This window comes from Schistocerca nitens, chromosome 10 (genome assembly GCF_023898315.1).
Source record: "Schistocerca nitens isolate TAMUIC-IGC-003100 chromosome 10, iqSchNite1.1, whole genome shotgun sequence".
NCBI lineage: Eukaryota > Metazoa > Arthropoda > Insecta > Orthoptera > Acrididae > Schistocerca > Schistocerca nitens.
In genome coordinates, this window is record NC_064623.1 from 63,946,973 (window position 1) to 63,960,434 (window position 13,462).

A 13,462-nucleotide genomic window follows, 5' to 3' on the forward strand; every position below is an offset into this window, starting at 1 on the left:
TAAAATTTTGTAAAATCCCTGTGTTAAGTTGTAGCCCATATTCCAATAAATAATCTGTAAAAAGTTCAACTTCCTACCTCAAATACTTTGTGAGGAAAGATGTAATTTATAAGCGTTATTTTAACATTGCAAGTATAGGGCGTTCCGGAGCCCCTTAACGTAGTAGTCTATTTTAACATTTGCATTGTGTTAATTCTCATATAAAGTTTCTGGCACCCTAAAGGCTTCGCTAGTATGAAAAAATCAGGGACTACTTGTAAAACAGACGTCGTCATTTTCGCAGCACTTCACCCCACATTCAGCTTGATGGGCCTGTTGATGATATATAGGTTCCCTTCCGTCTGAAGCGCACTGCATTTTGGCACGGCCGTTTATCAGACGCATTTGGCTTTCACTGACAGAGCAATATCTGCGATTATATTGTAGTCGCTACAGATATATGACATTACTCGTTATTTTGATAACTGCAGACCGAATAGCAGTTTCTTTTAATGAAGACATATTTCAGACAATACATACAATAACAAATTGCCTATTGGCTTCTGTCTCGGGTTCTTCGGTCGACGTTCATCTAATGATTTTTCTGACGTTTCGCCAGCACGAGTGGCTGGCATTGTCAAAGCTTCAGCCTCCATTGCCGGTGATGAACTGGAGCCGAGCTCGCGGCCGCAGACTGTATGCATCTGGTGCGCCAACGTCGAGGGCTTCTTCGCCATCATTTCCGGTGCGGTTCTCCTCTTGCTACCTGCGACGGTCGTTCGCTGCAGTACGGGAAGCCAGGATCCGTTTACCTTAAGGCTTTCCTCTTTCTTGTTGAAGTTGTTCGCCTGTTTTTGTATTTCTACAGCTTCTCTGAACAAGCGCGTGTGATAGTGCTTCTCTACAGCCAGAAATTCCGTGTCGGCGAATTTTATTACGTGGTCGGTCTCAGTTTGTGCTCTGCCACAGCCGATTTCTCCACCTGTCCCAACCTGCAATGTCGCTTATGTTCTTTGATCCTGATTGTTGATCGATCGTCTATTCATTCCGACATAAACTTTTCCGCATGTGCATGGTATACGGTATATTCCCGACATTGCAAGTGGGTCCCTTTTTTCCTTTGCCGATCTAAGACACTCTTTGATCTACCTTGTCGGTTTGAAAAGCGTCTTTACGCCATGTTTGCGCCATATACGACCGATTCTGTTCGTCACTCAGGGAATGTATGGCAGAAAGGCCGTACCCGACATTTCCTTTTCTGGTTCCTTACTTCACCAGGTGTTTGGCTCTGTTACACTTCTAATATAATTTGTAGAGTACCCATTGCTCCTCAGAACAGTTTCCAGGTGTTGCATTTCTCGTTTGAGGTGTTGAGGCTCACATATTCGTCCTGCTCTCGTTACGAGCGTACTAATCATGCCTCTTTTCTGACTCGGGTGGTGGTTTGATAGTTTGTGCAGGTATCGGTCCGTGTGTGTCGGTTTTCGATACACTCTGTGTCCCAGGTTTTCACCATCCCTTGTGACCAGCACATCTAGAAACGGCAGTTTTTTGTCCTTTTCTACTTCCATGGTAAATTTTATGTTGGTGTTGAGTCTGTTCGTCTTAGGAAGTCACCGAGCTGTTCTTCACCATGACTCGACACAACGAAAGTATCATCGACGTATCTGTACTACACCTTAGCTTTACAAGTCGCCAATTCCAGTACCTGAGCTTCAATTGTTCCATGAAGAAGTTGGCCACCACTGGACTGAGAGGACTACCCATGGCGACGCCTTCCAGCTGTTCGTAGAAATCGCCAATCCATGTTCATACAATGCTGTCCGCGTTTTATGTTCCATTTTACTTGTGCTCATGCAAGGTGCTATCTCCTTCGTGTTAGCAGAAGCACGAACCAGATTTTCTCTGCCCATACCGGCCGGTCCTATTAATTTGCGAGTGGGCTCAAAAGCCCACTTCGCCTACTTGATTTGAGAAGTTATGTCGTGCCCATGGAAGAACTGTTTATCAATTCGTAATGAAGACGTGAATCGCATCTGACGAATCAGTTTCTCAGTCTGACGGAAAAAATCATTACGACTACTACCGAAGAGAAGGGCCGTCATAATAATTCCCCTGCTATTTATTTACGAAGTTTGAGTTATAGTCGGTGAGCCTGGATATTATTCGTAACTGTGCTTTAGATCAAAACCATTGAGCATGCTCCCCTGCCAGTCTGTGAGGTAGAAGTAGACTTCGGCGCGCCTTGGAAAGGCGAACTTCTCAACTGCTAGCTAGTTCACCCCATCGGCTGACTGAAAGCAATCACCCTATCGTTAGTATAATGGAGTACTGGTAACTACATTTGGCACATACGTGACTGTTGATTTACTCCCTGGTGTGCTTCAGAAGTGTCCTGCCAAATTCACTTGATATTTAGTTGTCATTTCCGATAAATAATCCGGAAGGTTCTCACTTAAGATGTAACATTGGCCTGTTCAATTTATTATTTTATCGCAGGAAGAGAATTTCACACAGAAAGTATAACTAATCTCATACACTGACAGAAAAAAAATCGCAACGCCAAAAGGTAATTAATGTGTGTTGTTGTGGTCTTTAGTCCAGAGACTGGTTTGATGCAGCTCTCCATGTTACTCTATCCTGTGCAAGCCTCTTCATCTCGAAGTACCTACTGCAGCCTACATCCATCTGAATCTGTTTAGTGTATTCATACCTTGGTCTCCCTCTACGATTTTTACCCCCCACGCTGGCCTCCAGTACTAGATTGGTGATTCCTTGATGCCTCAAAACGTGTCCTACCAATCGATTCCTTCTTCCAGTCACGTTGTGCCACAAATTCCTCTTCTCCCCAATTCTATTCAGTACCTCCTCATCAGTTACGTGATCTACCCATCTAATCTTCAGCATTCTTCTGTAGCACCACGATTCGAAAGTCTATTCTTGTCTAAACTATTTATCGCCTAGGTTTCACTTCCATACACGAGATACAAATACTTTCAGAAATGACTTCCTGACGCCTACATCTATACTCGATGTTAACAAATTTCTCTTCCTCAGAAACGCTTTCCTTGCCATTGCCAGTCTACGTTTTATATCTTCTCTACTTCGACCATCATCAGTTATTTTACTCCCTAAATAGCAAAACTCCTTTACTACTTTAAGTGTCTCATTTCCTAATCTAATTCCCTCAGCATCACCCGATTTACTTAGACTACATTCCATTGTCATCGTTTTGCTTTTGTTGATGTTCATCTTATATTCTCCTTTCAAGACACAGTCCATTCCGTTCAACTGCTCTTGCAGGTTCTTTGCTGTTTCTGACAGAATTACAATATCATCGGCAAATCTCACAGTTTTAATTTCTTGTCCGTGGATTTAATTCCTACCCCACATTTTTCTTTTCTTTCCTTTACTGCTCGCTCAATATACAGATTGAATAACATCGGGGATCGGCTACAACCCTGTCTCACTCCCTTCCGAACCACTGCTTCCCTTTCATGTCCCTCGACTCTTATAACTGCCAACTCGTTCCTATACAGATTGTAAATAGCCTTTCGTGCCCTGTATTTGACCCCTGCCACCTTCAGAATCTGAAGGAGAATATTCCAGTCAACATTGTCAAAAGCTTTCTCTAAGTCTACAAATGCTAGAAACGTAGGTTTGTCTTTCCTTAATCTTTCTTCTAAGATAAGTCGTAGGGTCAGTATTGCCTCACGTGTTCCAACATTTCTACGGTATCCAAACTGATCTTCCCCAAGGCCGGCTTCTACCAGTTTTTCCATTCGTCTGTAAGGAATTCGTGTTAGTATTTTGCAGCCATGACTTATTAAACTGATAGTTCAGTAATTTTCACACCTGTCAACATCTTCTTTCTTTGGGATTGAAATTATTACATTCTTCTTGAACCCTGAGGGTATTTCTCCTGTCTCACAAAATAGTAGAGATTCGTCAGGGCTGGTTCTGCCAAGGCTATCAGTAGTTCTAATGGAATACTGTGTTCTACCAGGGCCTTGTTTCGACTCAGGTCTTTCAGTGCTCTGTCAAACTCGTCACGCAGTATCATATTTTCCATCTCATCTTCATCTACGTCCTCTTCCATTTCCGTAATATTGTACTTAAGAACAGTATAGACGATCTATGTACTCCTACCTTCCTGCTTTTCCTTCTTTGCTTAGAACTGGTTTTCTATCTGAGCTCTTGATATTCATACAAGTGATTCTCTTTTCTCCAAAGGTCTCTTTAATTTTCCTGTAGGCAGTGTCTGTCTTACCTCTGGTGACATATGCCTCTACATCCTTACATTTGTCCTGTAGTTATTTATCCCTGCTTAACCGTTTTGCACTTCCTGTCGATCTCATTTTTGAGACGTTTGTATTCCTTTTCGCCTGCTTCATTTACTGCATGTTTATTTTTTCTCCTTTCATCAATTAAATTCAGTATCTCGTCTGTTACCCAAGGATTTCTACTAGTCCTCGTCTTTTTACCTACTTGATCGTCTGCTGCCTTCGCTATTTCATCTCTCAAAGCTACCCATTCTTATTTTACTGCATTTCTTTCCGCCGTTCCTATCAATCGTCCTTCAATGCTCTCTCTGAAATTCTCTACCACCTCTGGTTCTTTTAGTGTATCCTCGTCCCATCTCCGTAAATTCGTATTTTTTTGTAGATTCTTCAGTTTTAGTCTACAGTTTATAACAAATAAATTTTGGTCCGAGTCCACATCTACCCCTGGAAATGTCTTACAATTTAAAACCTGGTTCCTAAATCTCTAGCTCACCATTATACAACCCATCTGAAACCTTCCATTGTTTTCAGGCCTCTTCCACGTATACAACCTTCTTTCATTATTCTTAAACCAAGTGTTAGCTATGATTAAGTTGTGCTCTGCGCAAAATTCTGCCAGCTGGCTTCCCCTTTCATTTCTTACCCCCAATCCATATTCACCTGTTACTTTTCCTTCTTTTCATTTTCCTATTGTCGAATTCCAGTTACCCATGACTACTAAATTTTCGTCTCCCCTCACTATCCGAATGGTTTCTTTTATCTCATCATGCATTTCTTCAATCTCTTCGTAATCTGCGGACCTAGTTGGCATATGCACTTGTACTACTGTCGTAGGCGTGGACTTCGTATCTACCTTGGTTCAAATGGCTCTGAGCACTATGGGACTTAACATCGAAGGTCATCAGTCCCCTAGAACTTAGAACTACTTAAACCTAACTAACCTAAGGACACCACACACATCCATGCCCGAAGCAGGATTCGAGCCCGCGACCCTAGCAGTCGCGCTGTTGTGGACTGAGGTACCTAGGCTGGCGGGGGTGGCCAAGCGGTTCTAGGCGCTACAGTCTGGAACCGCGCGACCGCAACGGTCGCAGGTTCGAATCCTTTCTCGGGCATGGATGTGTGTGATGTCCTTAGGTTAGCTAGGTTTATTTAGTTCTAAGTTCTAGGGGACTGATGACCCCAGCAGTTAAGTCCCATAGTGCTCAGAGCCATTTGAACCATTTTTGAGGTACCTAGAAGTGCTCGGCCACCGCGGCCGGCGTATCTACCGTGGCTACAATAATGTGTTCACTGTGGTGTTCATAGAAGCTTACCCGCGCTCCTATTTTTTATTCATTATTAAATCTACTCCTGCGTTACCCCTATTTGATTTTGTATTTATAACCCTGTATTCAACTGACCAGAAGTCTTGTTGCTCCTGCCACCGAACTTCACTAATTCCCACTACATCCAGCTCTAACCTATCCACTTCCCTTTTTAAATTTTCTAACCTTCCAGCCCGATTAAGGGATCTGACATTCCACACTCCCATCCGTAGAACACCAGTTTTGTTTCTCCTGATAAAGACGCCCTCCTGAGTAGTCCCCGCCCGGAGACCCGAATGGAGGACTATTTTACCTCCGGAATATTTTACCCAAGAGGTTGGCATTATCATTTAGCCATACAGTAAAGTTTCATGCCCTCGGGAAAAATTACAGCTGTTGTTTCCCCTTGCTTTCAGCCGTTCGCAGTACCAGCTCAGCAAGCCCGTTTTGGTTGATGTTACAAGGCCAGATCAGTCTGTCATCCAGACTGTTGCCCCTGCAACTACTGAAAAGGGTGCTGCCCCTCTTCAGGAACCACACGTTTGTCTGGCCTCTCAACAGATACCCCTCTGTTTTTGTTGCACCTACGGTACGGCTATCTGTATCGCTGAGCCACGCAAGCCTCCCCACCAACGGCAAGGTCCATGGTTTATGGGGGGCGGAGGCAAGTAATTAATTTAGACATATTTAACTGATTAACATTGTAAGGCCACTGGTTAATTTAAGTGCGAGATAAACCATTGCAAACATGCAATGCCGGTACATTAATAATTGGTGTAATCGGCAAAACGTTGAATGTAACACGCAAACGTTCAAAGGTCGCGTTGTACAGTTTCCTGATGTCAGTTTCTGAGATGCAGTTCCGTGCCTGTTACAACTGGTCGGTCAATACAGAGACGGTTAATGCTGTTTGTGGATGATTCTGGAGTTGCTGTCACATATGTGCCCGATTGGATACAGAACTGGTGATCGAGAAGTCCAAAGCAACATGTCGACACTCTGTAGAGCATGTTGTGTTACAACAGTGGTATATGAGCGAGCGTTATCCTGTTGGAAAACGCCCCCTGGAATGCTGTTCATGAATGGCTGCACAGCAAAATCAGTCACCAGGCTGACGTACAATTGTGCCCTTGGGTTGCATAAGATGACCGTGAGAGCGCTGCTGCTGCCAAATAACGCGCACCTGAGAGCACAGCTCCAGGTGTATGCTCAGTGTGTTTAGCACACAGACAGTTTGGTAGCCGGCCCGAAACTGGCTTCCTTGTAAACAATAAATGGCCGTCACTGGCACCGAGGCCCGTTGAAAGGACGAAGATTTGCAACGATAGACGAGATAAAGGGAAATGAGAAGACAGCGCTTCGCGCAATCCAGAAAGAGGCGTAGCAAGCCTGCTTCCGGAAATGGGAACGGCATTGGGAGTGGCGTATCAACTGCAGAGGAGAGTGTTTCGAAGGTGACCGCACTCTAGAAGAAAAAGGTAAAAGTAGAAAAATTTTTTGATCAGTCCTGGTACCTTTGATCTCAGAATAATAATTCATAAACTCAAGATATATATACTGGGTGGTCCATTGATCGTGACCGGGCCAAATATCTCACAAAATACGGGTCAAACGAAAAAACTACAAAGAACGAAACTCGTCTAGCTTGAAGGGGGATACCAGATGGCGCTATGGTTGGCCCGCTAGATGGCGCTGCCATAGGTCAAACGGATATCAACTGCGTTTTTTAAAATGGGAACCCCCATTTTTTATTACATATTCGTGTAGTACGTAAAGAAATATGAATGTTTTAGTTGGACCACTTTTTTCGCTTTGTGACAGATGGCGCTGTAATCGTCACAAACCTATAAGTACGTGGTATCACGTAACATTCCGCCAGTGCAGACGGTATTTGCTTCGTGATACATTACCCGTGTTAAAATGGACTGTTTAACAATTGCGGATAAGGTCGATATCGTGTTGATGTATGGCTATTGTGATCAAAATGCTCAATGGGCGTGTGTTATGTATGCTGCTCGGTATGATGCTGCCTAAGTAGGTGTTTTAGCTGCTGTCACGGCTAATCCGCACATCAGTAGCAGACAAATTGCGCGAGAATCGGAAAACTCAAAAACGTTGATGTTGAGAATGCTACATCAACATCGATTGCACCCGTACCATATTTCTATGCACCACGAGTTGTGCCACTAGGCACAAGAGAAATTACGGGACGATGACAGATTTTTTGCACGCGTTCTATTTAGCGACGAAGCGTCATTCACCAACACCGGTAACGTAAACCGGCATAATATGCACTATTGAGCAACGGAAAATCCACGATGGGTGAGACAAGTGGAACATCAGCGACCTTGGCGGGTTAGTGTATGGAGCGGCATTATGGGGGGAAGGATGCTTGGCCCCCATTTTATCGATGGCACTCTAAATGGTGCAATGTATGCTGATTCTCTACGTAATGTTCTACCGATGTTACTACAAGATGTTTCACTGCATGACAGAAGGGCGATGTAGTGCCAACATGATGGATGTCTGGCACATAGCTCGCGTGCGGTTGAAGCGGTATTGAATAGTATATTTCATGACAGGTGGATTGGTCGTCGAAGCACTATACCCTGGCCCGCACGTTCACCGGATCTGACGTCCCCGGATTTCTTTCTGTGGGGAACGTTGAAGGATATTTGCTATTGTGATCCACCGACAACGCCTGACAACATGCGTCAGCGCATTGTCAATGCATGTGCGAACATTACGGAAGGCGAACTACTCGTGTGTTGAGAGGAATGTATTGCCAAATGCATTTAGGTTGACGGCCATCATTTTGAGCATTTATTGCATTACTGTGGTATTTACAGGCAATCACGCTGTAACAGCATGCGTTCTCAGAAATGATAAGTTCACAAAGGTACTGTATCACACTGGAACAACCGAAACAAAATGTTCAAACGTACCTACATTCTGTATTTTAATTTAAAAAACGTACCTGTTTCCAACTTTTCGTCTAAAATTGTGAGCCGTATGTTTGTGACTATTACAGCGCCATCTATCACAAAGCGAAAAAAGTGGTCCAACTAAAACATTCATATTTCTTTACGTACTACACGAATATGTAATAAAAATGGGGGTTCCTATTAAAAAAAAACGCAGTTGATATTCGTCTGACCTGTGGCAGTGGCATCTAGTGGGCCAACCACAGCGCCATCTGGTTTCCTCCTTCAAGCTAGACGAGTTTCGTTCTTTGGAATTTTTTCGTTTGATGCTTATTTCGTGAGACATTTGGCCCGGTCACTATCAATGGACCCCTGTATATATATATATATATATATATATATATATATATATATAAGAACACCGTGAATTCATTGTCCCAGGAAGGGGAAACCTTATTGACACATTCCTGGGGTCAGATACATCACATGATCACACTGACAGAACCACAGGCACATAGACACAGGCAACAGAGCATGCACAATGTCGGCACTAGTACAGTGTATATCCACCTTTCGCAGCAATGCAGGCTGCTATTCTCCCATGGAGACGATCGTAGAGATGCTGGATGTAGTCCTGTGGAACGGCTTGCCATGCCATTTCCACCTGGCGCCTCAGTTGGACCAGCGTTCGTGCTGGACGTGCAGACCGCGTGAGACGACGCTTCATCCAGTCCCAAACATGCTCAATGGGGGACAGATCCGGAGATCTTGCTGGCCAGGGTAGTTGACTTACACCTTCTAGAGCACGTTGGGTGGCACGGGATACATGCGGACGTGCATTGTCCTGTTGGAACAGCAAGTTCCCTTGCCGGTCTAGGAATGGTAGAACGATGGGTTCGATGACGGTTTGGATGTACCGTGCACTATTCAGTGTCCCCTCGACGATCACCAGTGGTGTACGGCCAGTGTAGGAGATCGCTCCCCACACCATGATGCCGGGTGTTGGCCCTGTGTGCCTCGGTCGTATGCAGTCCTGATTGTGGCGCTCACCTGCACGGCGCCAAACACGCATACGACCATCATTGGCACCAAGGCAGAAGCGACTCTCATCGCTGAAGACGACACGTCTCCATTCGTCCCTCCATTCACGCCTGTCGCGACACCACTGGAGGCGGGCTGCACGATGTTGGGGCGTGAGCGGAAGACGGCCTAACGGTGTGCGGGACCGTAGCCTAGCTTCATGGAGACGGTTGCGAATGGTCCTCGCCGATACCCCAGGAGCAACAGTGTCCCTAATTTGCTGGGAAGTGGCGGTGCGGTCCCCTACGGCACTGCGTAGGATCCTACGGTCTTGGCGTGCATCCGTGCGTCGCTGCGGTCCGGTCCCAGGTCGACGGGCACGTGCACCTTCCGCCGACCACTGGCGACAACATCGATGTACTGTGGAGACCTCACGCCCCACGTGTTGAGCAATTCGGCGGTACGTCCACCCGGCCTCCCGCATGCCCACTATACGCCCTCGCTCAAAGTCCGTCAACTGCACATACGGTTCACGTCCACGCTGTCGCGGCATGCTACCAGTGTTAAAGACTGCGATGGAGCTCCGTATGCCACGGCAAACTGGCTGACACTGACGGCGGCGGTGCACAAATGCTGCGCAGCTAGCGCCATTCGACGGCCAACACCGCGGTTCCTGGTGTGTCCACTGTGCCGTGCGTGTGATCATTGCTTGTACAGCCCTCTCGCAGTGTCCGGAGCAAGTATGGTGGGTCTGACACACCGGTGTCAATGTGTTCTTTTTTCCATTTCCAGGAGTGTATATATATATATATATATATATATATATATATATATATATATATATATATATATAGTGCAGTTTCCGTTATTACGTGTGGGTAGAGAAGCTTGTAATAATGGAAAGTATTTATTCTTTACGGCTGAAGAGCAGCGCATATGCTGCTGCCAGCCCGCCCCGATGGGGAATTGAAATACAATAAAGAAAAAAAAAATTATTCTTGATCTGCCAATAATTGCTTCGAAAAATATGTTCTCACTTTCCAGTAATAAAATCACTCAGGTCATAAGAAAGCACACCCATCCTGCCTGGATCTTCACCCCTCCTACCTTTTACAAATCCCTTCAAATCCTCGAACGCCATGCTCTCTGCATCGCCTACCGCATCCGTCTCCACTCCCCCAACGCGGATCCTGTACTATCTTATTCCCACTCCTCCTACTTTTCCTCGAACGGATACAGATCCTTTACACCTCCCGTAAACTAGATCCTCCTCACCCACTTGTCTCTCCCATCCTCTCCCACCCCTGTCCGCTGCCGCGCCTGTATTTCCACGTCCCACATGCTCTCCATCTCTCCACTCTCCATACCCTCTCCCAAGGTGGCTTCCACCAGCTCCCCCTCCCTAATGATGCCCTCCTCCCCTCCATCTACCCCTTCTATCAACTTTCATCCTCCTCCATTTCCTGTGTTTTTTCCTCAGTGCACCCTCTCTCTCTTCTCCCTTCCTCCCCCCTCCTCCCCCAGGCTTCCCCTACCCCCTATACATTTTTTCCTTCCCCCACCTCCCCTGCCACTGGCATCTCCACTCTCCCCTCTCCCTCCTCCCCTACCTTTTACCCCTTTTGGCAGGTCCCCAGACTCGCACACGTCCCATGAACATTAGCGCGCCGGAGATCATCGCCGTCGGTTTTGTGTGGGTGTACTGTCGTGTTTGTGCCTTAGTGTTTTCGCCGCCCACGATCCTTCATTCTCGTGTGTCGTCTAAATCATCAGTGTTCGTGTACAGTGCTGACAGTTTCCTTGTTTTTCTCTGCGTGTGAACGGCTTTGTGGTTTTTAAATTACTATGAGGTGTGGCTAGAAAAAAACCGGACTAGTACTGGTGAAACAATAAAACGAATGCAATAAGGCTAAAAGGCGCGTGGCCTGTCACGTGACTCTCGCTCCGCCTACTGCTCGAGTTTCATCTGCCTCCTGCACTCAGTCTGCCCGTGGCGTCTGTTTTAAGTAGTTGACGTTTTGTCTGTGCGTCGGAAAATGTTGAGTGTACAGAAAGAACAGCATGTTAACATCAAATTTTGTTTCAAACTAGGAAAATCTGCAAGTGAAACGTTTGTAATGTTACAACAAGTGTACGGCGATGATTGTTTATCGCGAACGCAAGTGTTTGAGTGGTTTAAACGATTTAAAGATGGCCGCGAAGACACCAGTGATGACACTCGCACTGGCAGACCATTGTCAGCAAAAACTGATGCAAACATTGAAAAAATCGGTAAACTTGTTCGACACTTTCCTTGTCAACTCCTGTTAACTCAGACACTGCTCTGATTGTTAAACGGCGATCTTGTCGAACAAGATTACCGATTTTTTCAATGTTTGCATCAGTTTTTGCTGACAATGGTCTGCCAGTGCGAGTGTCATCACTGGTGTCTTCGCGGCCATCTTTAAATCGTTTAAACCACTCAAACACTTGCGTTCGCGATAAACAATCATCGCCGTACACTTGTTGTAACATTACAAACGTTTCACTTGCAGATTTTCCTAGTTTGAAACAAAATTTGATGTTAACACGCTGTTCTTTCTGTACACTCAACATTTTCCGACGCACAGACAAAACGTCAACTACTTAAAACAGACGCCACGGGCAGACTGAGTGCAGGAGGCAGATGAAACTCGAGCAGTAGGCGGAGCGAGAGTCACGTGACAGGCCACGCGACTTTCAGCCTTATTGCATTCGTTTTATTGTTTCACCAGTACTAGTCCGGTTTTTTTCTAGCCACACCTCGTATATCTACTGTTTTTTTTTAAACAACGTTATGTTACTTTTGTGTCTTCATTGATTTTTCCCTTATTGTACTGCCTGTGGCTGAAGAGCGGAGTAAAGTTGCCGCTGCCAGCCCACCTTATGTAAGGAAAGGAAGCACAGGTAGGGACTAGTTTAAGTGGCGTGCAGCCCAGCGTCGTCGCGTAAACTAGTCTTAGGGCAAATAGCCGCACTCACCCTGAGCTCGGGGAAGCTGACGTTGAGGAAGCTGGTCTCGTTGGTGTTGTCCATGAGCACGACGTGCAGGAAGCCCTCGATGACGCGGCAGCCCTGCAGCTTGCGCTTCAGTTCGGTGACGTTGTTGCGCGCGTCCACGCTGCCGCAGATGCCCGTGTGGTTGGTCAGCGGCGCGGGCAGCGTCGGCGCCGGCGTCGGGGGCAGCGTCGGGGGCGGCGGGGGCGGAGGCTCCGGGGTGGCGCCCGCCCGCAGCAGCACCACCACCCCCACCACAAGCATCGCCCAACTCGTCTCACGCACTAGGCACGCACTCCAGTCCCTCCCCATAGTCGCACTTCTAGCTGGGCGAGGAATCAGCGACTCGTAAAGAACTTACCCTAGCCGTCGGGAGATGACTACTTCCCTTACGTGTGTGGTTAGGGCCGTCCCAAATGAAAGTTGTAGCTATACGTGAGTTTGATCTATCGAGAGTGTTTCTTTCTTTTCTTTCGGGTGGGAAGTGACAAAAGACGATTTATATGTATACAACTAGGTCTGGCGAGACTTCAGAGGTTAGCTTGTAATGCTTAAGTCCTACAAGGGCCCTGAAAATACCTGTCACTCTGATGCCCTGATGGTATCCTTGACGAAACACCAATGTTGGCCCACTTTTAGAAAACAGGTTAGTATTTTTCACAAGTTACAATAGCTACTGTCAAAGCCTGGAATCGCCTGGAATTTGTCTTATGATGGAACATCTCTGCAAGAAAAACGGAAATATATGCTGCCGTACCGTCTAGAAAGAGACAGTTGTAATTTTAATATGGGCAACCTGTTTTCGCTAATCGTGATAACTCTCGAGTGTTTTCTTATGATCGCTCATCCGTCAGCGGGACACTAGAAATGTCTCTCGCTTTGAACTACAGCTAGTGCCCTTGAGGAAACGACAATGGTCGCCCATTTACGTACA

General features: G+C 46.1%; 1 protein-coding gene across 1 annotated transcript in view; it reads right to left on the bottom strand.

Moving 5' to 3' along the window:
- LOC126209871 (insulin receptor-related protein-like) overlaps positions 1-12,792 on the bottom strand; it is a 190,574-nt gene extending 177,782 nt beyond the window's left edge. The window contains exon 1 of the mRNA XM_049938996.1: positions 12,514-12,792. Within this exon, the coding sequence (XP_049794953.1) occupies positions 12,514-12,792 (279 nt within the window). The remainder of the gene's footprint in view (positions 1-12,513) is intronic.
- Between the last annotated feature and the right edge of the window lie 670 nt (positions 12,793-13,462).